Below are 26,378 nucleotides of genomic sequence, written 5' to 3' on the forward strand. Positions count from 1 at the left end.
GTCATCATTGTATACAAACAGTAAAAGGGTCTATATGCTTTATTATGTCCTAAATTATGTCCTAAAGGATTAACAGATAACAAAAAAGGCCAACTTTGTTGCAACATCTGCAATACATTCTACTCCCTTCAAAACCTGTCTGTCAATTCACAGTTCCAGTGCTACAGAAGCGATAAAGCAGTACGAGGAGTGCGTTTTTTCACACTCTCTAGACACTTTTTACACTATAAATAAATTTTGTCTTTTATCCAGTTCTGAACTTCCTGGGCTCAATCTCTCACACTGGTGAGGTGTGTGTGGGAGCGTTGTAGGGAGCTTCCTAAGTCTGCCGGCACTGAGCCAGTAAAATCCAACCCTCAGGTCTTTCCGGACAATGAGAGAGACACTATTATAACTCATTAGGAGCTTATTCTCTCACTCACGCACACTGCAGATACATGGTACCCATTCTACATCTGTGCGTTAAGCTTTCATTTGTGCATTCCAGTTATCAGAAATATACCATGAAGGCCCAAATACAAACAGATGACTAATCAGGTTGTAGCCTCTGTTTGTGGTTTGGCTAATAGCAAGTGCCGGTTGGAATGAAGCTGTAAGCAATTATTTTCTGAAAAGTAGCCAGTCATAAATGTTGCTGCCTCTTGGACAAGTATGGTTTACTGACTTTACATTGATTGTCTTTAGAGAGAGGGCATGTGGTTGGTTAAAGAGATGGTGGTGGTCTAAGATTCAGTGGTAAAAGAAAAAAATGATGAAATCACTTAAAGCATCTTTAACTGTAAAATAAGATAAAAAATAAAAATTCTGTCATCATTTACTCACTCTTATGTTGTTACAAACCCATATAAATTTCTTTGTTCCGATGAACACAAAATAAAAAGTCTCAAAATATATTCCTCAGTGTTCATCAGAACAAAGAAATTTATACAGATTGTAACATAATGAGAGTAAGTAAATGATAACAGAATTAATATTTTGGGGTGAACTATCCCTTTAATATATAATAATAATACAGTAATAGTACAATATCAAAACCACATCAAAAACCACAGGCACAGGAAGGATTTGAAAGCAAACATAATTCCGGATTCCAGCCTTTGGATTAATACATTTTTACAATCTGTTCCCAAGAGTTTCTAAACAAACCCTTATAACTTCTTGTTCATCTCAGTCATCTGTTTAAAAAGCTTTCAGAATTTACACTCTAAGTATCATTTACACGGCACAAGCGAGCTTTGATGAAGATGGCAAAACATAGCTAAAAGGTGGTCGGTCTTACCAGAGAAAAAGTGAACCTTGAAGCCTTTCTTGGAGACCGTGTTGTCCGATTTGAACTCGATCCGCATGTTGTTGTACTGGGAGGTAATGACCTCAGGAACCTCTGTACCGCAGTATTTCCCATGAAGTTTAGAGTCAGATGACAAGCCGCTCCGCACCTCAACGTAATCGTACTTGCACACCTGCGCAGATGAAATACATGAATAATACGCTCATACATCTTCATGCGTGCTATGAAAACAAATACACATTCTCTCACGCTGTGTTCTCACCTCATTTCCCTCTAGTTCAAAGGTTTCAAACTGAATGGATATGCGGTACTGAGTTGGAGCCACCACTTGCCACACACAGTTCTTATTTGGGGGGTATTCTTTAGGCCAGCCGGGACTAGTGATTGTGCCGTTCAACTTGGTCAACAAACCTCCACATGCAGCTGAAAGAAAGAGAACAAATGAGAAACATGCTCGGCCTTTAGTTTTCTGGCTGTATAGGTGTGTGCGGGGCAAAAAGTAATGAAGGGGTAAGTGGTAACACGGACTGTTTACATTGTTGCACAAGGTTGAGCATTTGGTTTTCCGGTATTTTTTCACGCTGCCAAAAGACGATCTCCCGCAAATTATTGGAAATGTGTAATGTTTTCTAGAGAGTTATTGATGAACGAGTGTTTTGGTGGCATGTAAGTAAATGTTTTCATCACTTGTTTTTTTTTCGGTTTCTAAGTTGGGTGTGTAAGATACCAAATCCAATGCTATGTCATATTAATCAGTGTCCTGTTGACTAAAACATAGCATTGTTTTGAAATATGTCTGCAGCTCTTAGCAACTTTTTGTAGTGGGCTTGAAAATATTTTCACCCAGCGGGGTTAATTGTAACGCTGTGTTACAACTAACCCCTTAGCACTGACGATATGAAAACGCTAACATTAGCGTAATTCTTGCCGTAGTTTTAAATAGACTACACACAAATGATTGCTGGCTGCCAAAAAAATAAACGTGCTTGTCTTATTGTCAAATGTATTTTTGTTCATATCTTTAATATTTATTGAATAAGGTCACGTCGAAGATTGAAATTACAATGAAATGAATGGCTAAAATCAGATTTTGATGCTCATTATCTCAGAATTTGATTTTTGAAACTGTAGTATGGTTATTACAGACTGGGCCACATTTTAAAAAAATTTAATCATGGTTGAGCTGCTTTTTTTCACATATTTAGACATTTGTATCCATTTATAATTGAACTATTGTAAGAAAAGGGCTTGATGAATGAATACAGTGTGGATACCTGTCTATTATAGACAGATATATAAACAATATCCACTTCAAGTATAGAGACAAAATAGTATTAAAATATTTGCCTGCAAACTTAATTTTTAGCAAATGTTACAACTAACCCCCTGCCTGTTACAATTAACCCCACCTATGGGGTACGTTGTAATGTTTGCACTTCTGTCACGTTTGGTGTAATTGTCCAAGAATGGTAAGGACTAGAAACAAACTCCAAATGTTCATTTGTAGCAGAGATGTGTGTGTTGCTTGTGTAAAAATATAATTAATCAAACTCAAATATTTTTGAATGATTGAGCCAAAGCCAAAAGGCGTTAAGTTGTGCCCCACTCTCCCCTAATCAATAATAAGCTTTCTATTAAAGATAAATTAAGAGTGCTTTGATGGTGATTATGTTATTTTAGTAAGACCGCAAAACATTGTCCTCTAATATCCCAGTAAGCAATGTTTATGTTTAAAACATGTCTAATAGCCGTGCAAACACAGTCAAGAAGTTTTTTGGCAAAAACAACATGTTTTAGGTTATTTTGGCTAGAAGTGGATTACTCATTGTTGGAGTACATTGGGTCTATAGTTAGCCTAGATGGCGAAATGACGGCTATTGCTTGCTGGGCAAGGACAGAAATTGTGTTGTTTCTGAGGTACGCAAGTATGCGGTGCTGTTTGTTCCTGTTGTTTTTCTGTTGACTGCAGATGTTTTCCTTAACACTTCGATTTGGTCTGAGCATCCGCCGATTTGTTTGAAACGGGAAGACGGAAGCACCTGTGTGATTACACACACACACACATATAGACACACAAACACAACTCATACCTTCACAGCTCTTCTTGTCAGGAGCCAGTTCATATCCAGGATCACAGGCACACTTGAAGCTTCCTAATGTGTTTACACATCTCTGCTCACAGCCCCCATTATCTGGCTTCAGGCACTCATCTTCCTCTGTTTTATGACACACATACACCGGGTAAAGTCATTTAATAAACAGGGTCCAACACAATACAGTTTAGTCGCAGCAATTTAATACAGATATTTAAATTTGTTAGCATTTAGCCTATCCCCATTCATTCCATTGACTCCAAACAAAAGTTTTATTTTATGCAACCATACTTACTCGTGTAACTACTCATGTAACAGTCCTTAAATAGGAAAAACATGAAAGTGTTTGGTGGCTTCTTAATTCATCCCTGTTTGGAGCCATAGGAATAAATGGGGCTAGGCTAAATGCTAACACATTCACAAGACGCTGTACAAAGATTAAAAATGCTTGCATTGAAAAAAGATAGGTATGTATTAATTTGTCTAAGTTGAGGTAAGAACATAGTAAAATATTGAAAAACGGTGGTGTTTTCCTTTAAACAAACAGCCCCAATTCCTAATATGTTTGTGTGTTTTCACCTTTAAAGAAGTTTGCAGCGAAGCCAGCTTTATTAACTGTCCCATCCGACACAAATTTCATCCAGAGGGTGTTGGAGGTGGAGCGAATATCTTCGGGCTTATCATAGCCGCAGAATCGACCAATCAGAGGGCTGGTCTCAGATAAACCGTCTCTTACCTCCAGGTAGTCGTACGCGCAGTTGTCATGCCTCTCAATCTGCACATATGCACATAATGTGTAAATGGCTTTAGCGTGTCAGCGGCACTTTAGGTGTCAGTGCCTAGGAAACAATCCAATAAAAACAGGATCACAGGATCTCAGGCGTCTCTCTGTGTGCGCTATATGCCAGGCTCTCGGGGTCTGGTGCACGTCCTGCTCTTTATAGACTTTATGCGTGCAAAAGAAAGTGTGAATGTGTGTATGCAAAGGGAGAGAGTGTGTTTTCATTGCCCTTGAACAATGCAACACCTTTGACCTACTGATACATACAATGGTGCACATGCATGCTTGCGGCTTGTAACAACATTCTGATGCTTTAGTGTAAATAACCAAATGTGTTGGTTTTTTGCTCACACATCTGCAGCATTATAGTTAAATCAAGTTGTCAATGATGCGTATTTGTGCATGTGTAACACAAACGTTAAAGTAAGTCAGCCTAACAGAACTTCTATCAGAATGAAAAGATTAGAAAAGAGGGAGAGAAGAATGCTCTGAGACTGTGAAAGCCCCAAAGCAAAGCAAAAAACATGACATAAGCAGACTGGAAACAATGGGAGAACAATCTCACCTCAAAGACCTGAAAGCTCAGGCCCACACTGTAGCCCTCAGACACAGTTATCCTCCACACACATTCTTTAGATGGACGGTAGTCATCTGGATAGTTTGGAGACTGAATTTGTCCCGAGTCCTTGTTAATCTCTCCTCCGCATATCGCTAAAGAGAGAGTGAGACATTGTAAATTAGATTTTTACGTTGACATCAACTTCTGAAAGCAGGGTCGGAAGGAGCCTGATCATCTTGCAAGTGTATACATACAGCCGTCTACATCAACAATGACAGTAATTTCAACAGTTCCCCTCCATCCCAAATCAGCATAATTTTACTCTGTTTGTTCAGAGCTTGAACCAATTTTCTGGATCTGGATACTTTAGGGACTACAAAATTTGTTCACATTTGTTCACTTCAATTACAACTAGAGTGAACTCCCACACTAAAAGTAAACACCAAGGCAATACTACAAGAAATAGTAGCACAATAGCACACCTTCATAGACAGCTGCAAATCCCTTTCCAACCCAGTTGCTGCTACTGCGGAACTCAATCCACATCCGACTGTCAGTAGAGACCAAAACCTCTGGAATTTTATCACCACAGAAGCGACCTGCACACACAAACACACGCACACAAGACGTCGAATCATAAGCACATAAAAAGTATAACAGAAAATTTAAGGTTCTTGTATGTACCCAGCAGTGGTGCTTTCCTCCAGTATCCATCACGAACCTCAATGTAGTCATACCAGCACAGGCTGCTCTTGTACAGGTCCATAGTGGTGAAGTTTAACACTATCTGAAATGAGCAGCACACAGCTGTCATGCACAGCAAACCCCACAGTTTTTTTATTAAAACCATACACTTTACAAAAATATAACAGCAGCTATCACTGGGATAGTACCCTCCACTAGTACCAAGTACTTGCAAAAAAAGTCTCCAGTCACTCTTCATTGTCCTTTCTGAATAAGGCGCACACATTCGTTCAAATATTAAGAGTTTGGTTCCAAAACGCGATAAACGGCATTAAAAAAAAAAAATCTGTATTGTATCCTAGTTTTTCTCATCTACTTTGTACTTCGTGATCAACAAACAAACAAAAACAAAATAGTACGTTCGATGGCATTGATAAACATGTGGTGGTTTTCTGTGGAGGGGAAGAAACGTAAGCTTTAAAAATCAAATAAATTTACGCGAGAGGCACTCAGGAGACCGAAAAATGCCAGCTGTTGCTTGTTCTCCCGACAGCATCAGCTTCTGTCAACCTAACATTGACCCTAGGGGATCTTATGAAAATATTATATATCTATAAAATATTCTGCCAACTAAATGGTATTTCTGAATTGCCTGAGGTCGGGATTAAGCGGAATTGAACCGGAAGTATTTGACAAACCAATATGTGCATCAAACAATATCATCATCTCATTTTAATGAAAGTGACATTTGACGGCTTTTGAATCTGAGCTCTTCAATACCTTTAACCTCCTAAGACCCAAGCTTTGGTTTGTCTTTTTTTCAGATTTCTTCCAGCTATTTTGGGTTTAGGAAGAACCAATAAATATAATAACCATATTAGGGCTGTCAAAAGATTAATCGTGATTAATCACATCTAGAGTTGTTCCGATTCCGATACCAGTATCGGAAATGCGGCCGATACCACAAAAAATTCTGGCATCGGAATCGGCGAGTACTTGAACCCATGTACCGATCCGATACCATTTTCTTAATAAATCTAGTTATGCCCGTTATAGCTTACACTAAAGCTAACGCTGCAAAGCGAAACTCATTTCTTCTTCTGCTCTGAATGCGAACACCAGGAAGTTACCTCATGCGTGACGAAACCACTTTTTACTTAGAGCGGCGGAGAAATGAAAGCATGCAGCCGTATGTCTGCTGTTTGTAAGTATTTCAGACTAATAAAACATCGACATGTCTCAACAGAATCCGCGCCCGCAGATTTAATGCCCGTGATTGACAAGCACACATACCCCGCGCTTGAGATTTGAGATGTCATTGACAACAAGCAAAAATACATACCCTCATGCATTTGTGAGCAGCATTGACAAGTACATGAACCCTGCGCGTGCTGTTTGCTGTGATTGTTTTTAATGATAAGAGTATGAACCGTTTGATATATGAGATTAAATAAAACTTACCACTGAGTTTTACCGCAGATCTTACTTGTCTCTGTCGTCTATGTGACGCGAAAGTCAGCACAGCACATCCATCATTTCAAATCAGTTTACAAGACGAATGCTCTTGTTATGTTTAATATAAAGTTTACATTGCATTGTAAAAATGATGAAATTATCTTCATAAGTGCTTAATTCACAATAAGAACGTATTAACACAAGCTTTTATTCTGCTATAATAGCCTATATATAAACAATAATATATGTCATTTTATATACAGTAGGCTACAAACTATAATTCTATCTTGACATGCACATTATCTGGTTCATGTTGGTCCAGTTTAATTCAGAGGACTCATTGGTTTGGTGTATTCATTTTAATTGTAAGCCTTTAAAAAGTAATTATTTTAGATGCAAATTTGTACTATTTAATAGCTTAAATTCTTTAATTTAAAACCATCCCGCAGAATTCCACAGATTTTTCCAATTATTCTAAACCTAAAACAGCCTTTCAGTTTACAGTGTTAGATTTGTGGCTGATTTTCTCATAGCAAAAATAAATATTACTGTCAAATGTCTTTCAGATAATAAAAGTACTGTAGTTCACTGTATGTATTTGTTCATGTTTTATACAGGAATAAGTCTGAAGCACACCATAAAACAGTTATATCCATTCATACAGGGCTAGTAGTATGTACAGCTGTATATTATACAGAGACACACCCAGGTATCGGATCGGTACTCGGTATCGGCCGATACCCTGAGCCCAGGTATCGGAATCGGTATCGGGAAGAGAAAAATGGTATCGGAACATCTCTAATCACATCTAAAATAAAAGTTTGTGTTTACATAACATATGTGTGTGTAGTGTGTATAATTAATATTTATATATAAAAACACACACAGTCATGTATATATTTAAGAAAAATTGGTTATATTTATATATAAAATATTTATATTTCTATATAATATAAATTATATAAATGTTTATACAGTATATAAATGCAAATATTTCTTAAATATACACATGAATGTGTGTGTATTTATATATACATAATAATTATACACATTACACACACATATGTTATGTAAACACAAACTTTTATTTTAGATGTGATTAATCACGATTAATCTTTTGACAGCCCTAAACCATATCCATGTTTCTTTGAACATAAAGCAGTGTAATTGTCCACGTTTGTGTACAACAGGTTCCAGTTACACAGAATTAAGTATTGTGGTGCAAAAAAAAAAAAAATTTATGTCCACGTATATGGACATCCAGGTCTTAGAAGGTTACTGTACCAGTATGCATCCTCTAGTGATAAATAGGGGTATACAGTGTACCATTTTGGAGAGTACTGCCCCAGTGTTTTATCTTTTTACGGATTGAGCAAATACTATTACAGAAAGAAGTGATTGCAAATTTCAGATACAAACGCATAGAGAGCTGTGCAATGAACCTTTGTGAAGTCACAAACAGCAGCGGTGTCCTACCTTCTCCCCAGGTGTGACGGAGATCCTCCACACACAGTGTGTATACGAGGGGTATCCGTTTGGGTATCCTGGAGATGAGAAATTCCCCACTGAGTCCTGCAGCGTTTCACCACATGCTGGAGTAAATAAGACAATATGATAAATGAGTGGGTTCAGTACAAATAACAAGGTAACAGACATGGGGTCAGAAGGTCAATAAAATTTATGATTTTTTTTTATTCATACCATTAACTTAAAGTTTATTCAAGTTTTTCTTTAAAATAACCAGCTGTTCAAGTTATTCAACCTCACAACTTGGGAAAGCACACACACAATAATGTAACAAAGACCTATTGACTGATCTAATGAGATCTCGGGAGCCAAACGCGGCAAAACTGAAGAGCAGATTCTCTGTTCGGGAGAAGCTAAATCTGCTGCAAACATTTGCCAAACGTTTCTCCCAATTACTGATGTAGCAGTTGGCCAAACTTTTAAAAGGCCTCTGCTTTTCATCACAACTAATTGGACAGCGGTTGCATATGGAGATGCGTTTGAGTATGGATTTCAAAGATTCAGAGTCACACAACCATGCTGTTTCGAGTATTACGTCAGATAAGCTGTTATCTTTGGCTTGGTGAACTCTCTGTGATGAAAAACAACCATTCTTATTCTAGACTAAACTTTGATTGACAGTCTGTACTGTATGTAACAGCAAAGATATGAACTCTCTCTTGAGAATAGTTTATCTGAATATGTCACTTTTTCCCATGAAATTTAAAAGAACAGTATATTGTCCAAGCTGTTCTTTTCCATGGAAGTGGATGAGGTTGACATGACGCATGAGAGAAAATAATTAACTATTCCTTTGAGAGTTGTAAAGTTGTAAATGTCTTTGTATGTAAAATAGGTCATGTGTTATGCATTTGCGCACATAAACACAATCGTCACAAGTGCGTGAACTCAATACACAATACAGCAGTGAAGAAACACACACTAATGCCACACGCATACTTGCACACAGACAGTACAACGAGAGTATCCCACCATGCTCTCTTTCCCTGAAATTTCAGGGTGGCCCTCTTCCCTCTTCTAAGTGAGATTCAAGCACACATGCATCATTAAACCGACAAAAACAAATGATATCATGTAAGGAAACACATATACGCATACACACACACAATATTATCTAGGGATACTTTCCTCTGCCCATAAAATGAGATCATCTTCTTTTAGTTTACACCCTGTGTCATCTTTCATTTTCACTCGCACAAACATACCTGGGCATCTGTACAGTTTCTTGGCTTGGGATATGTCTCCTTTGCTGAGTCTAGTTCTCTGGCCGATAGCCGGCCTAACACCGTTCTCATCACGAGAGGGAAGAATTGTGTCCAAAAACATTCCTCTAGGGAAGAGAAATACAATGGAAAACCATTTTGATCATTTGTCTAGAGACGTCTGAATTCAATTACAAAGTGTGAAATTCTCCGAGTTGTTTTTTGTTATCTGACACAGAGAGACAAAGAAGTAAAAGTCTCACCTGGAAAAAGTGTTTCTGGCATAATGCATGATGCTGTCAAAATCATACGGCTCACCCAGAGAGTTTACATCCCCTGGTTCCATCTTGATGAAGTTATACTCCTGACCTGAGTATATACACATACAGATCTTTGGAATTGATATCAGTATTTACTATCAGATACTGACACATGAATTGCTCTTTTCACACAACATCTTAACAGGAGCAACTCGAATACCTACTGTAAATAAACTAAATTAAAAATAAATCACATGGAATGTAAAATGCGGTTGTCCTTCTTGTTCATAACTAAATGGTGTATTGTATATGAACATACACTGTGTGTACCGTATGTAGCACTATGAAACAAGAATGACAACTGCATTCTCATGGTTGTATCTCACTAGAAGGCACCTGACAGAATAAACAGTAAAAACATAAGTCATGGTTATCGTATTACCTGGTTGGATGTTGTCTCTGATGATAGTTACGTGATCATCTCGGTCAGGTCGCGTGTGCTCGTGCCAAAAGCCAATTACATGGCCAAGTTCGTGAACAACAATGCCAAACTTGTCACAGTTCTTTCCGATAGATATTGCCTGGGGACCGTTGCCGCGACGACCAACGTAGGAGCAACACCTTGAGAATCAAAAAAAAGGGAAAATTTCAAACTCTGACATGTTGGCTCATCCCACTTGTGTACACTGCAGATTATGATTATGTGATGGATGTTATTAGGGGGTGGTGAGCGGTGAGCTGTGGGGTGAGCTAGGGTGACTTGAAATGATGAGAGCCGATTAACTGTGTTTAGGGTAACCTGAGGTCAACACTCGGATTCTTACTGTGTTTTTTCCTGAACGACAAATAAGCACACATTGTTCACTTCTGATTATGTGCCAGTGCAAAAAAATGCATTAGAGAGACAAAAGCTTTGAAGTTAAGTTCCGTCCAAACGCTTAACCGCGACAACGCACATGCATCCGATGAAAACGTCTATAGAACGAAAGGTTTTTCACAGATGGGGTTATATCGAGATTCATTGCGTATATTTTAAAATAAACACACACACACACAAAAAAAAATAATTTACAAGTGTGTATTTGCCAGAAAAAGGTCCTTGACATTGTTTTGCATTAAAAGTGCACCTATTTCATTGCTAAAAAAACAATGTTATTTTGTGTATTTGGTATAATACAATGTGTTTGCGTGGTTTATGGTTAAAAACACATTATTTTTTCATATACCGTACATTTTTGTAGCTCCAGATATACTGCTTTCCTCAAACGCATTGATTTTGTACAAAACTATCTGAAAAGCGCTGTGTCCCTGATTGGCCAGCTAATCTGTAAGGGGATGTAACGCTCCTTACCATGTTTGAAAGATTCAGTTACAATGCAATGCTAACGGGAGTTAATTTACAGGTTATAAGTCCAAGCGGGAGGAATTATGATAATGTCGGTCTTGTCCACGTCAACAGGCATATTTCTGGTTGGTTAATTTGATATACTGTTATTTAGTTGAATCCGCATAAATGTGTCATATTTTCTAAAATAAAAAATTGTATTCAATATTTATTTTAATAAGTCAGAAATGTCTCTACTGTGACCCGCTGACAGGGACATAGGTAGGGCAGTGGTTCTCAAACTTTTTCCTTTGCGGCCCCCCAAAGAAAATTTATGACAAAAAAACGGTTCTAAAATTTTTATTTTTAATTAAACAAAACATATTAAGTTATACAAAGTAGTGTTGTTGGTTAGTAGCCTTATTTTTTTGTTTTGTTTAATTACGCAGAATTTATGAAAAATTAATGTATTTTATAAAATGTCATAAAACTGGGGCCCCCCTGGCACCATCTCACGGCCCCCAGTTTAAGAACCACTGAGGTAGGGAACATCAGGTGACCCAACAATGGATTTCAGTGTGCTGAGTGGACTTCGGAGGCTGCATCCTTTTAAGGATCCACCCTTCGATTTGGCCATAGCTAAAAGGTAGGGACAAAAAGAGGTGGTTGCAAAAGAGGGTTTTATAAGTTGGATAAGATCTCCACCTAGTGGATAGGAAACTCGCCAGGAAAACGTCATTTGCAGGGAAGCGTTTTCTTTTAATTGACGAGATAACTCGTCAATGGTGGGGAAAGGGTTAATGTTGCAATTTCTAATATATAATAGATGGTATCAGCTCTGCAAAGAGCAAACTGGTGTAAACAATTAATTAACAGTAAAATCACTGTAACTCACTATAAAACACGGTAAAAAACAGAGTGACATGCATGTTTCTGTCAGATGCCATACCATGTTGTTATGTTTAACTTAATGTGGAAAACAGGCCTAAGGTGTTTACCACATGCCTACCACAGATATACACATCTTGAGCATGCCATGGTCCCATAGACTTCTATTATTTTTATCTACAGATACTTAAAGGTTCAGTGTGTAACTTTTAGAAGGATCTAATGACAGAAATGCACTATAATATACATACCTATATTATCAGTGGTGTATAAAGACCTTACTTAATGAACTAACATGTGTTTATTACCTTAGAATGAGACGTTTTTATCTACATAGACTGCGGGTCCACTTACATGTAAGTCACCATTTTGTGCCGCCATGTTTCTACAGTAGACTGCTCTACAGAGCTTGTTCTGTCACTACGGTATTTTGTCTTAGACAACAACATGTTTGTCCTGTGGCGCTATTGTAGCTTCTCTATGCGTTTCGGTGAACGGTGGATTGAGCCATTGGTTGCACTTTACAATCTCACTGCTAGATGGTGCTGAAAGCTACACACTGCACCTTTAAAAGTGACACGGTGCGTAGTCCCTTTAATCCTAAAACACATACACCTGCTAAGCCAAAGAAAGGTTGTGAAGTCAAAGTTTGAGGAATTCAGATGAAATCTTAACAGTCTTCATTTAGGTGTCTCACACACTCAAACACAAAGCAGTAATCTAAATTCCGGTTGGTCTATTTATAACGTGGATTAGAACCTTAATCCCTTTTTTCATAGCCAACGATAGTTTGGATTGCACACACAGATAAACAAATAGAGATCCGTAAAATGAAGTTATACTAAAACCTAAATTAAAATTTGAATGTAGCCTGTTAATAAATGAACACATATGCAACATCCAACATTCAAAATCTTAACATTTAATGCAGATTTATGCAAGATCAGTCACTTTTACATACAAAAGGCTTTGTTATATGTTTGCCTGTCTAGTATTTCACTGCCGACTGATGTACTTTGATTATTATAATAGATATGAGTGGTAGATGATATTATGTAATGCTCTCTGCTCTGATATAATCTACTCTTGCCCTTCTGTCAATGGTGTTTTTCTTTGTAATCTCTGAATCTGATTCAGTATCTCAATTCACCTCTCTGTGCCCTTTCCACCAGTACCTCTCAATCCAACCTTTACTAAAAAGACCTTGCATATCCCCAATGTCCATCCGTATACACAACTGAAAAACATTCATTGACTGATAACACTTCTGGGAGTGGTTACATTTTTTTACTTATCGGTTCATGTGTCAAATCCAACAACGTTTCATGTGATCACATGATCAGTCAAAAGCAAAGGTTTCACATATGAACAACACCAAGCTGCCAAAATGTTTATCTAGACTTATGTGATTTCCGTCTTTCCTTTTCTCGCTCTCTTCCTTGTTAACACGCTGTTAGGATTCCATTCCTAAGAACAATAGGCGGTTCGCTCACCGTGGTAACGGGGCAGGAAGGAAAGCAAGGCCGACTGCAGTCGTCTCAGCCGACACTCACTCCCTTGCTCTCGCAAACAAACACATACACACACACACACCTTACAGGATACACTCACATAACAATGAAAGTTGAGTATCTAAGTGTGTGTTTCATTGAGTTTCGCTCATACTTTTTACATTGAATACGTGTTAGCACGAGTCAAGACACAAATCTCTGTGTCCAAGGAATGAAAAATCGAATGAGATTTCTTTAGTGTGATGTGTTCAGCTTTCACATGTTTTTCTAAACTTTCAAAAGAGCTCTCACAAACTATTCTCAAATTTGCCAAAATACCTATCTGCAATAAGCTCATAAACTCTAAATTGTCATCAGATTCTAAGATATGATTTTCACACTGATTTTATAGATTATATATTAAATATAAACCAATTTGTGTCCATTTAAATTTTTCTAGAAATTTCATTATGTCTGTGAAGTCTCCTTTAGCAAAAAAAAAATTTTCCTGTGTGCTTTGATGAAGGACATGTATGTATCTAATTTTCATTATTATTTTCTTGGAGAAAAACACAGATACGCACCCGCATGGTCTATAGGTGAAAACAATGTAACTCTCCTCATCAGTTTTCTCAATGAAGGTCACGCACGTTTGCTTCTCCCAGTGTCTCATGGCCTGTTTCAACATAGCCCTCTGACTACCTAAGAAACACAAAAAATCTTCACGTTATTACAATATCCGTATACAAGCATGCCCAACAGGGTATGCACATGCACACACCTTGGTCTCTTACCAGTAAAGTTGCCACCTATGACGTAAGGGATGACTCCTCCAGGCCAAATCTTCTCTGCTCGGGATGTAGCAGCACGAGGCACTCGAGACTTCACACCTTTAACGCCATTTTCACTTCTTCCTCCAGCTTTAGAATTTGGCTTTACATCTTCACTGCTATTTACAGGCCATGATTCTACATCATAGAGATAGAAATTTAACCATTTAAAGGGGGCATACCATGAAAATCTGACTTTTTTCATGTTTAGGTGCTGTAATTGGGTCCCCAGTGCTTCTATTGACATTGAAATTGAACAACCCAGTAACTTAAATTGGTAAACCATTCTCTGCAAGCATGTGAAAAATTAGGTTATTCAAATTTGGCTCCCCTTATGATGTCACCTATAAAGTGGCAATTTTAACATGCTATAATATCTGTGGGGAATGTTGAGCTAAAACTATACATATGTACTCTAGGGAAACCAAATATTTATTTGACATCTTAAAAAACTCTTGTGAAAGGTCCCCTTTAAAACATCAAACTAATTTTTCTCACTTTTTTCTTTTTTATCACTTACATTTTCACAAGAAGTCTTATATTAAACCTTTTCTTTAGGCTCTAAATATCAGCCTTATCAAATCAAATATCAAAGTTCCTCGTTTAATGAGAGATGGGAGATATTAAACTGCCGAAAGACGTCTCACTTTCAAAATTAGGCAGACTTTCTTGAGGGTTTACTCTTTAAAGGTTAAACCTTGACTGCACTATGCAAATCATTCCAATGTAAAAAACATTAGTAAAAAGACAAAAAATAATAAATTGCTTGAGATAACATACCTTACAAAGATACATTGGGTTTAATGTATTTTATGACACTCACAATTGGTCAAACAGGCATGCAAAAAATCTGTAACATTTTTGGCAACTTAACACAGTAAATACAGTTGGTAATGCATCATAAGAGTCATTTATTTACTATGGGAAAATGAAAGGAATTTCCTATTGAGTAGCCATTTATTTTAGTCAATGATTCCTCCTTGGCAGGGGATAATAAAATTTAAGTGCATGGCATTAAAGACAGGATGATCTTTTCATTTCAAATAAAATATGATAAAATATGACTTAATATACCAGAAATAATTCACTATAAAAAGATATGAAATGGTTTATAAAACAAATTTGCGTATAGAAACTTGAATACGTGACAAAAAACAAAACGTTGACTTGTGTCAAACATGTCTCTTTAAATTATGTCAAAGTGTTTTACAGTACAGTAGTTTTTGCCATGTGATGTGTCAGGTGCTGTTAGGTGATATCACAGCGCTATGTCTGTTCAAGTATAAAGGTGAACTCACCAAAGCCTAGCCGTCGTATTCTGTCCAGCAAAAGATATAATGAGCCTCTCTTCTTACTAGGATTGTGCTCTTCTAGACCACCTGAAAGAAAGAAACATACATAAGAGTATTATGCAAATATTTAAAGACGAATTCACTAAATTGCCGCAACAGTATCTGCATGTTTTTACAAACCATTTACATTTACACATTTTTCTGCCAAAGCAACTTACAATTAATTCAATCTATGCATTTTTTCATCACTACGGGTGTGTTTTCATGACCTTTATATTTCTAACACAATGCTTTATTTATTGATCCACAGGAGCACCCACCTGTAATCTAAATGCACTGAAATAACAAATAATATTTTTGTGCTTCATTTGTAAGTTTTGTTTGCTAGTTTACTAAACTTAGTTTACTGGTTTGGCTAATAGTGTTAAAGGAAAACAACACCGTTTTTCATATTTTACTATGCTCTTACCTCAACTTAGACTAATTAATACATCCCTATCTTTTTTCAATGCATGCACTTCATCTTTGCACAGCATGTCGTGAATGTGTTAGCATTTAGGCTAGCCCCATTCATTCCTTAGGATCCAAACCGGGATGAGTTTAGAAGCCACACAAAGCGACTTACAAATGGGGTAAACAATAAAAGCAATTATAGCAACACAAGAACAGCAATACATAAGTGCACTGGAAATAGTCATATCAAGTCCAACACAGGTTAGTCTTTTTTTTAGGAAGAAACAGGAAAAATAGAGAAAGATAGTAAGTCCTATATTAGGAAGTGAGGTAATGGCAGAAGAGATGAGTTTTTAGATGATTCTTAAAGACAACTACAGAGTCAGCAGTTCGTATCAGTTTTGGAACAGCTCCTGAGAAGGTACGCGCTAATGTTTATTGTATGGCAGAAGAGCACTAATGCTTATTGTATGGCGGAAGAGCACTAATGTTTATTGTATGGCGAAAGAGCACTTAATTTGCAGCACCCCAACCTCTGGAGTAGTAACATGCATGCTGAGGTCAAAGTGCTGCAAACTAAGTGCTCTTCCGCCATACAATATAGTTCTCATTTTTTCCGCTTAAAAAAATCGTCACGCTTTATTTTGTGCCACCATACTTACTTGTGTAACTACTCATGTAACAGTCTTTAAATAGGGAAAACATGAAAGTGTTTTGTGGCTTCTAAATTCATCCCTGTTTGGATCCTAAGGAATGAATGGGGCTTGGCTAAATGCTAACACATTCACAACTTGCTGTGCAAAGATGAAATGCATGCATTGAAAAAAGATAAGGCTGTATTAATTAGTCTAATTTAAGGTAAGAACATAGTAAAATATTGAAAAACGGTGGTGTTTTCCTTTAATGTTGTCATAATGTTACATGAACCTTGCCTGCAGCTGGACCTTGACTGAGCCAAGATAGACACTTATTTTATCCTACCACCTTTCCCTCATTCAACATCTCACCTACTCTTTTATTTCACTCCCAGGGTTCTCACTGAACATCTCTATTCACACATCTGTGTTCCTCTGCTCTCTTCCTTTTCCATTTACCGTTTCTCTCTCTTTCTTCTTTCTTACTTTCTCTCTTTCTCTATGGAATTGCTCTGATGTGGACAGGAAAGTGAGGAACAAACAAAACTCTGAATTGAAGATGCAGGAAAAGGCTGAGCTCAGGGATTTACAGTATGCACTCTCTCTCTCTCTCTCTCTCTCTCTCTCTCTCTCTCTCTCTCTCTCTCTCTCTCTCTCTCTCTCTCTCTCTCTCTCTCTCTCTCTCTCTCTCTCTCTCTCTCTCTCTCTCTCTCTCTCTCTCTCTCTCTCTCACACACACACACACACACACACACACACACACACACACACACTCACACACCCTAACTGGTATACACTGTGTTAGTTGTGGACAGATTCTGAACAGAATCCTGATAAATCTGGAAATTTCCAAGAAGGAACTGTCCTGACTGATTTGAACATGCATCGGTTCTCTCGCTATTCTAGGTCCTGATGCAGTTTGCCCTTCTGCCCTGGTGGCACATCCTGTGATGACCCAAGGACGGAAACACAAAGCCCAATCCTTATCGCCACTTTTGGTCTCACTTCCTTCTTCTTGCTGCCAAAGACTTCGAGGGATCGAGGTGATATTGCTGACGCTGCTGTTGCCCAGTGAGGTGAATTTGGCTTGTATAGTTGGCTCTTTCCTAGAAAGTATCTGTTAGCAGCAGTTTTTGCACAAACCAGTGGATTGACACTGTTCTGACTTGTAATTAGCTTAATTTAAAATAGTGCAATAGGGAAATACATGAACACATATTGTTGATTTAGTCAATTAAGGCTGTTTAAAAATCAATGATTTGCACCAAATATAGACGTCTGCAACACACACACACACGCGCGCACACACACACACGGGTTGTTTGCTGAGGGTGCAATGGAGTTGAGACAGGAGCATTTATCAAGTCTAATCACCTAAAGCTATAAACTCCCAATGTCCCCTACACATTATTCAACTTCAATATGACTTTCATATTACCCACAGCCCACAACACAATTATAGACATCTATCCTCTCTTTTTGACACCTCAGCATCTCGGACTGATAAAGTCAGATTTAATCCTAAAAGCAAACTCCACAGAGGCTGTTCTGAGCCTGTGTGTGGAGGGTGAAATACAGAAACAGAGCCATTACTGTAACGCCCGAAGGAAGGTCTGACTTTAGACATGACATCAGGACCATAAAAAAACATTGGTGGCTTCAAGGACTGAGTCAAACAAAACAAACAGAAGCTCCAGTGTTGGACCTTGATCTGTGGAAAGAGTCATTGAGTGCGTTTACATGCACAGAATAAGCAGATAACTATCAAAAATCTACTTATTATAGAAAACGGTTTTCATGTGTTTACATTCAAATCAATAAACCAGCAATAAACATGAGATTTTGAGATTTGTCAGGTTTCTTGCATGTTGTGACATCGCCGCCTATAGTACAAGTCGTTTAAAAAAGCAGACGGAATAACTGTCTTAAGCTGTACTGTTGTATGTCTTCTTTTCAGAACCTGTAAATGTAACATAAGCTTTTAATTTCTCAGTTTCTCTGCCAAATTTTATGCATTACTTTGCCCTTATGAAGAAAACTGTGAGAAAGCCAGTTTAAGATACAATTTGTAGAATCCGCCGCTAGGAGGCGCATGATCACAAGTTTCACAACAATAACAATGACGTGGATTAATGAGGCTCTGAAGCAGCGTGGAATGATCAGATTTTTTGTCTTAAACTCATCCGCTGATTAAGGCTGTGACGATTGATCGTGCAAATGGCCGTTTTCTTAATAAATGAATTTTAATAAATTACGGTGAAATGCGCCACATCCAAAAGCCAGAGGGCGCTCTCATGCAGAAACGCCATTTGTGCCACGATATTCCAGGAAATGTCTATAGGCATATTAATATCGCTGTTCTTGAGATTGTTTCGGGTTTTTCATGAAAAAAAAAATAATATATTGAATGATTGAGTTTGACAAGTGTTGCTTTTTTAAATGCACATTATAAACGATTTTAGATTGATAAGGACTTCCTACTGATCACAGAGCCATAGTACATGCACAAACTATGCATGAAGCACAAAATCGATTTCAGACAGGTATTTTTAATGGGGAACGCAATGCATTATCACAACCCTACCGCTGATGGCCATCAATCAGACGTGAACGAGAAATCAAAAGATGAGGTAAAGTAATCAAGTTTTATAAATGTTGCATATGATGACATCATTTTATTTCATTATGTAAGGTTTCATGTAATGTTCAAAAAACGAAATTGTTAGTCATAGATGTTACAGTATTAGTCCAATTCGCTGGAATTAAGTGTTTTGACAAAAAGTCTACTTACCATAAACAAGCGAGTAGCCCGACAGACGCTACACTAACGCATACTTTCACATTTGTCAACTACACTGTTGTCATGTGGTTTCTACGTCAGTAAAGGCGGTAACAAAGGGTAACGTGAATATTAACGTCATTGACAGGGGACCACATTGCCCTGTGTTACTAGCCGTTTCTCAATGTCACGGAAGAATCCTCGGAAGCCATAATTTCGAGGATTCTACGTCATCGACGTCCGTCGTAGGACTTTTCCAATGTCGAGGATCCTCGGAATTTCAGCCAAGGACTGAGTCCTTTGTTCGAGAAATATCCCATGTACAGGAAAGGATGCATAAGTGTATCCTTTGCGCTCTTCGCGCGCTGAAATCACCCACAATCCTATGCGCGCAGCACCGAAAGCACACCTCTCATTGACGCAATGACGTGCACTTGCTAGCCTGTTCCATTTAACGTGTTCTCCGAATGCTTAAGAGGAGCCTCACCTAGCCTCTGAAGGAAGTGACTTTTAAGAAACAGTCCGGCCAAGGAAGTATCCTTGACATTGAGAAACAGCCACTGTTTAGAATGGCAATTTTCTCATAATTTACAAGTAGTTGAAAACATTAGATATATTGTTGTTAGTAAATAGCTGGAGAAAATATATAACACTGGACTAGTGGTTTTTGAATATTTTACTGCAAATACCTTACAAACTGTACCTAAAAGGTGTTTACATGTCATGAGAAATTGGGGTAATGACCAAAAAAATCTGTGCTGATTGGTTTTTGCTTATAAACCTGATAAAAAAAAAAAAACGGTTTACGCATTTACATGACCCCACATGTTATCAGTCTATTAAGCATAATCGGTGCATGTACATGCACTCATTGTTGTTCTACACAACCCTCAGCAGCTGCTGACTGCAGCTTTAACCTTGTCTACAGTGTGCCTGCCACTGTACTCAGCTGAAAAAACATGTGCATTAGAAGTCACACAGAAAATTTGTATAGTCTATTAACCTCTTTTGAAAGTTGAGATTGTGTGACAGATCTTACAGTTGAGGAATAGTTCACCCAAAAATTCTGCCATTATTTACTGACCCTCATTTTGCACTCACATCCCACTATCAAACATTTTGCCACTGGGGTGGTTTCCAAGACAGGGCGCAAGTGTAGTCCACAACAAAAATGCTTGTTTGAGCTATCTTAACTGAAAACAGTCTGCACTGACATATCCTAAAATATATCATTGACATTATATTGTTTCAAGTTGCACACCAGTAATGTTTTTGTAAGGTATGTTTTTAAATCTACTTACATGTCCTTATTTAACTTAGCCCTAGTCGTGGCTTTATCTAAACCCTGCCCAGAAAATCATCCTTAAGTGAACTATATTAACTCTCTGAAAATATCAGACTACAAAGAATGATTTTAATAAGGACAGAAATATAATGTGATATATAATGCATCTTACCAGACGTGTGTCCCTGTCTGTCATGTGACTGCTGTGTGAGCTCTATCGTCCCATCGATTGTAAACATTTTCAAGTCCTCCTCATCCAAGGCAATATCTCCCCAAAATACAGCTGGAAAGGAAACAGAGAACAATATAATTAGAGGACACAAACATAAACTCTTTGGGAACATGGATTGATGGTCTGGCAGACACCTTTACTCTGAGACTCAGATCTGAGATCAGTCCTGTACCATTGACTGATGCTAATTTAGGGTTTGCTGCTGCATACGCAATTGATCGACAAGTGAACATGAGAGTTAACATCTTGGGCTTGTCAATGTGCCCTTCACTCTCACACACGCACAAGTTCCCTTGAGACAATGTATACGGCCCTTAGATGCTGAGCAAGCTGGCTGTTCCTGATGCCAAGTAATGTGTATATTCTTTCAAGATCTGATCTTCCCAATGGTTGTATCTCCAACATTGCTAATATTCAGCTACAATCATGGCATCCTTAAATTAGCCTATTAACAAAGAGGTCACAAAGATGGCTGTTAGGACATCATTTTTGGTAACTGTGCCATGTGTTTGTGTGTGTCCGCATGAGAGAGAGAGTTTTGGCAGCTCACATCCTCCTCAACCTTGATATGAAACAATAAACAATAAGAATTATGCTTTAGGCTATCTTGATTGTTCCATTTTGACATGCATGCTGCCCTTGTGCATGTGCTGCGCACGTGTGTTTACAAGCATCCATCCATCGCCCATTAATTCCTCACACAATGTTCAATCTGAATCTGTGATTGTGCTCAGTATCACAATTAAATATAGCCAGAGTCCCCTGTGGGTCACACCCTTCATAGAGAACTAATATTAGCACTCATCTAACCCCACTCTATTCGTCTGTGGGAGTCTACTACAGGATGACACAATAAATGTCTTGTACGTCCAGGAAAAAGTCTTCTAATTATTGTGAGCTGTCCTCTAAAGCAGAGGTCCCCAACCACCGGGTCGCGACCCAGTACTGGGTCGTGGACAAGTTGCCACTGGGTCGCAAGAACGTCCCGAAACAATGTGTATAATAGCCACGTAATAGCTTAATCGGGTATTTTGTACTGTAAGAGCCGACTTCAAATAACATCAATCATTTCCACTTTCTCTCTCTCTTTTTCTCCGCCTCTCTCTCTACCAGCGCATCAGCGATCACATTGCTGTCATTAGAGTTTGAGCATACAGTACTTCTAAAACACAATCGATCAAAGAATTGCGGAGGTATGACTTTATGAATCATTTGCAAATGTACGTCGCAATGATGTACATATGCGGAGACGTTCAAATGTGTGACAGCGCAAATGACTGAAAAGTAATTCTTTTATTCTTCTTTAAAACAACTTCTGAATTATCCATCGATCGTAGCACCATGATCAAAATAAACTATTAGGCTAATAATATTTTAACGGCTACACTTTTAACGTAGGTTTGAAAGGAACCTAAACTTGTCAATCATCATTAATCATGGTAAACGTGAGTCTCCGTGCCCAGCCGCAATTCTTCTGGCATCTCTCCTCCTTCACTGCATTTTTCTTCTCTTCTGTTACTTGGAATTGGGTCTCGAGCCCGACCAAGATTCGAGCTGCCTTCGAGAACAGCAAGCCAAGTTCGTTTAGGTTCCATTAATTACTAAGACTAAATGGGCAGGCAAACTAGTAAAAACAATGAAAGTAAAAAACAATCCGCCAAAATATGGTTTTACACGTCTATAGAAAATATACTATAGCCTAAATAAAGCAATTATTAATTTCCTAATGCATGGTTGTTATCTTTACTTCCGTTTAAAACGTAAATTTCGAAAAGGAGGATTTTCAGCATGTTTGAACAGCAACTCAGCGACCCCAACCCCCACCCAATCCCCCCGGGCCGCGAATTTTTTTTTAAGCTGAAACCGGTCCGTGGTGAAAAAAAGGTTGGGGACCCCTGCTCTAAAGCATAGAAAAGCTCCAATGAAATGATTCTGCTCGGGCTTATTGGCGCCAATTAATATGAACTTTGATTTGATTTACAAAAACAACAGTTTGTTTTTTGACTCTCTTGGTTGAACCTATCATACAGACTTCAAACAATAAGCCTAGCCCATAGTTTAAGAACCCCCAAAATAAATGAGTGGATACATCACCAAATCATTTATATTTGAATAAATATGCAGAGAGGACACAATACTGGAAAATATAATTATATTGTAAAATATGAAATGAATGCAACAAGAGTGTACTGAATTGTCCTTACAGTATTTTTTTATTATTTCATAGTATAGGCTACTGTCAGGAAAAAGGTACAAAAGCTGTCATTGGGACAGTGCTTAAATTGAACATATATGTACAGTACATTTAATGTATCAATTTGTGTTTTAGAAGAACCAGTATTTACCTTTTAGATACTAATATGTACAAGGTGTACATTTTGAAGGGTACCAACCCAGTGACAGCATAATTTCTGACAGTGTAAGCATCATTCTGATTGAATTTAACCAGTTTAACTTAATCTTTTGAATATCAGATAAATATAGAAGCTATGATTGTGTTTAATGTGTGCAATATAACATGTTTTCATGTTTTGTGTGTAAAAAATTCAGTATTTAAATAAATTGGTTACTTTCAATAGCAGGGGACTATTTTCGGCCACTGCATTATTTAACTACGCCTGCTGCTGCCATGTTACATCAGCAAAGTACTTGATAATTAAGCCAGTTTGAGAGTATAGTTCCTAGCCATATCTGCCTAGAAAATCGCAACTTTAAATTTTCCGTCGGTCTTAGTACACAATGTAACTACAGAATAGTCAAGTTTTAAATAGGAAAAATAACTCTTTGGTTATTTTTTAGCGGGATGCTAATGGTCTAATCAGATTCAATGGATTGTGCTTAGCTATGCTAAAAGTGCTAGCGCCAGACCCGGAGATCAGCTGAATGGATTCCAAAATGGTAAGAATCAAATGTTTAACTCTACAGGTGCTGGAAAATTAGCATATAAAAAAGTGGAATGTCCCTTTAACAAAAATCCAACATACAGAGTGTTATGCACATTTGTCACTAATGAATAATTATAAACTTTAAAGTTAAAATAAGGGTTCTTTGCAGTCAAGAGCCCTGAAAGTGAGCCAAGACAGTTTGAAAGAACAGTATCAAGTCTCTAGGTGAACAAGGAAAGTGCCTCAGACCGCAAAGGAAAAGTCATTGTGTTGAATTGGTACATTGATTCAGGAAGTCTGGCATTGAAGTCAAGCACTGCTACAGCAATCACTATTCCCTTAACATCAATGAGCCACTGACTGCACATCTTAACTTAGCACCAGTCAATAACTTTAATAAGGAGGGTCAATAAACCCAGAGCAGGGGCTGTACTTAAGAATTGATTATGAACTGTAAGGAGGGAATTGAGCTGGTTACAATGAGCATGTGACCATCACAGTGACACCAGTTTAGCGTAAGATTGTAAACTGTATAAGACAATGAGTGCACAGAATAAGCAGATAACTATATAAAAAATCTGTTTATTATAGAAGGTTATTGGTTATGCATGCGTATATGCAAATCAATAAACTACTGTATCTATGCAGAAATCTGTGTCTACACAAGATTTGGAGATTTGTTAGGTTTCTCAATTGACGTCACTGCCTATACACTGTTAAACATTATCAACAAATATTTTTATGTTACTTTAGCTTAACAAATTAAGTTAAACAACTTCAATTTGTTTTTATAAGTTACATCAACTTATCACAAGTCAAAACTTAAAATAATAGTTTGAATTGACTTGCATAACCAAGTTGTTTTAACTTCATGCTTAATTAAAAAAAAGGTTTTTGCAGTATAAGGGGCTATTCACATAACTCGTCTTTTGCGCACTGAAGTTCGTCTTTTTTTATATTTGTCGTTATGGCAGGGTTCTGGCAGTCCCATGTTCTATGTGAAGGCACATGACTTGATACACAAGGTCATAACACATGAATTCGGTGTCTTGTCTCTTGTCTCCGCACCCTTGTTCTCCCTGTTAATTGTTTGATCATTAGTTTATTCCCCTCACCTGTTTTCCCCTTGTTATCTTGTTTTGTTTTCTTATTTAATCCCTTTGTGCCCATAGTCCTGAGCTGGTTCATTTTGTACTGTTTGTGTCAGTTCAAGTCGTGTTTTACAAGTCTAGTGTTTATATCTAGTCAGTCCAGTCCAGTTTGTGTTAAGTCTTTAGTCTAGTGTAGTCTGTCTATTTGTGAAAGTTTTTGTTCAGTGTTTTTTGCCCCCACGTGGGTTTTGTTTTCCTGTGTGTTTAATAGTGTTTCCTATTTAACACCGACATCGTCTGCACTTGGGTTCTCTTCCGACGGATTCCTGACACGTTATTTCAAAAATAGGTGCGCATTATGTTCGCTCATAGTGGAAGCGATGTGGTCGCGATACGCACGCGGTGTGGCACAGTCGTTTTTTCCAGGCGCATCCGTACCGCATCGAGTTAAAAACATTTCAATTTTTCAGAACGCTGCACACAAGTGCACCGCAGGTCATGTGACAACCAACGCGCCTACCGTTTTTCACGCTTTTGTAGGCACAACATGTGAACGGCCCCTAATACCTCTAGTCATTCAAAAAACTGTCTGGAAATCTGTTTACATGAGCTTTCATTTTCACAGTTTCTCTGCTTACTGCCGAGTTAAGAGCAGACTTTTATGCATTAGTTTATGCTTACTTCCGTTTGTAACGTTTATCTTTTACACATGGAGACATGCACACATGAACAAAACTGCAAGAAAGCCGGTTAAGGTATTCACATTCTATACGAAATCAGGGTCATGAGGAAAAACTACTGTACATGTGTTAATCATGTGTTTAGCTTAAATCGTTTATGGGCTTTCCCCAATAAAAGAAAAACACGTTAACATGACCTTACACATTATCATTTAATTAACCATAATCGATGTAAGATTTGCTCGCGTACTCTCTGATATGTGTAAAATCAAATTCATAGTTTAGTTGCTTCATAAACTCAAATGACATGCTCAATAATGACTCAATAATGACTGCTCGCATATGAGAAAAAAGTCTCCTTCAGACTATAACATCTGTATGGTTCTGAACAAGTTTTGGCAAACATGAAATGTTAATCTCTGTTGCAAGGTTAATGTTGCTCAGGGGGATTGTGTAATCTGGGTGTGGTGATAAAAATATGCATAAAAATAAGAGATTATCCATGAGGTAATGATGCAGATCCAAATGCAACTTTCTGATGTGGTTATCCTGGACAAGGCCTAGTCAATTTCACTGTCTCATTTAATGATTTAAGTGTCATGTAGATGGCCATGGAATTTGAGTAAACAAGGCTGTTAATAGAAACATGTTTATAAAGCAATTCT

General features: G+C 37.8%; 1 protein-coding gene across 1 annotated transcript in view; it reads right to left on the bottom strand.

Annotated features, from left to right (window-relative positions):
• Positions 1-26,378, bottom strand: part of tll1 (tolloid-like 1) — a 59,348-nt gene that overhangs the window by 17,675 nt on the left and 15,295 nt on the right. The window contains exons 3-17 of the mRNA XM_065275004.2: positions 20,998-21,108; positions 15,680-15,760; positions 14,346-14,519; positions 14,136-14,253; positions 10,292-10,470; positions 9,853-9,958; positions 9,593-9,717; positions 8,337-8,452; positions 5,406-5,508; positions 5,204-5,320; positions 4,728-4,873; positions 3,961-4,156; positions 3,379-3,504; positions 1,551-1,711; positions 1,280-1,460 (exon numbers count right to left, since the gene is read on the bottom strand). Coding sequence (XP_065131076.2) covers positions 1,280-1,460; positions 1,551-1,711; positions 3,379-3,504; positions 3,961-4,156; positions 4,728-4,873; positions 5,204-5,320; positions 5,406-5,508; positions 8,337-8,452; positions 9,593-9,717; positions 9,853-9,958; positions 10,292-10,470; positions 14,136-14,253; positions 14,346-14,519; positions 15,680-15,760; positions 20,998-21,108 — 2,040 coding nt within the window. The remainder of the gene's footprint in view (positions 1-1,279; positions 1,461-1,550; positions 1,712-3,378; positions 3,505-3,960; positions 4,157-4,727; positions 4,874-5,203; positions 5,321-5,405; positions 5,509-8,336; positions 8,453-9,592; positions 9,718-9,852; positions 9,959-10,291; positions 10,471-14,135; positions 14,254-14,345; positions 14,520-15,679; positions 15,761-20,997; positions 21,109-26,378) is intronic.

This window comes from Paramisgurnus dabryanus, chromosome 4, assembly GCF_030506205.2.
Source record: "Paramisgurnus dabryanus chromosome 4, PD_genome_1.1, whole genome shotgun sequence".
NCBI classification, from domain to species: Eukaryota; Metazoa; Chordata; class Actinopteri; order Cypriniformes; family Cobitidae; genus Paramisgurnus; species Paramisgurnus dabryanus.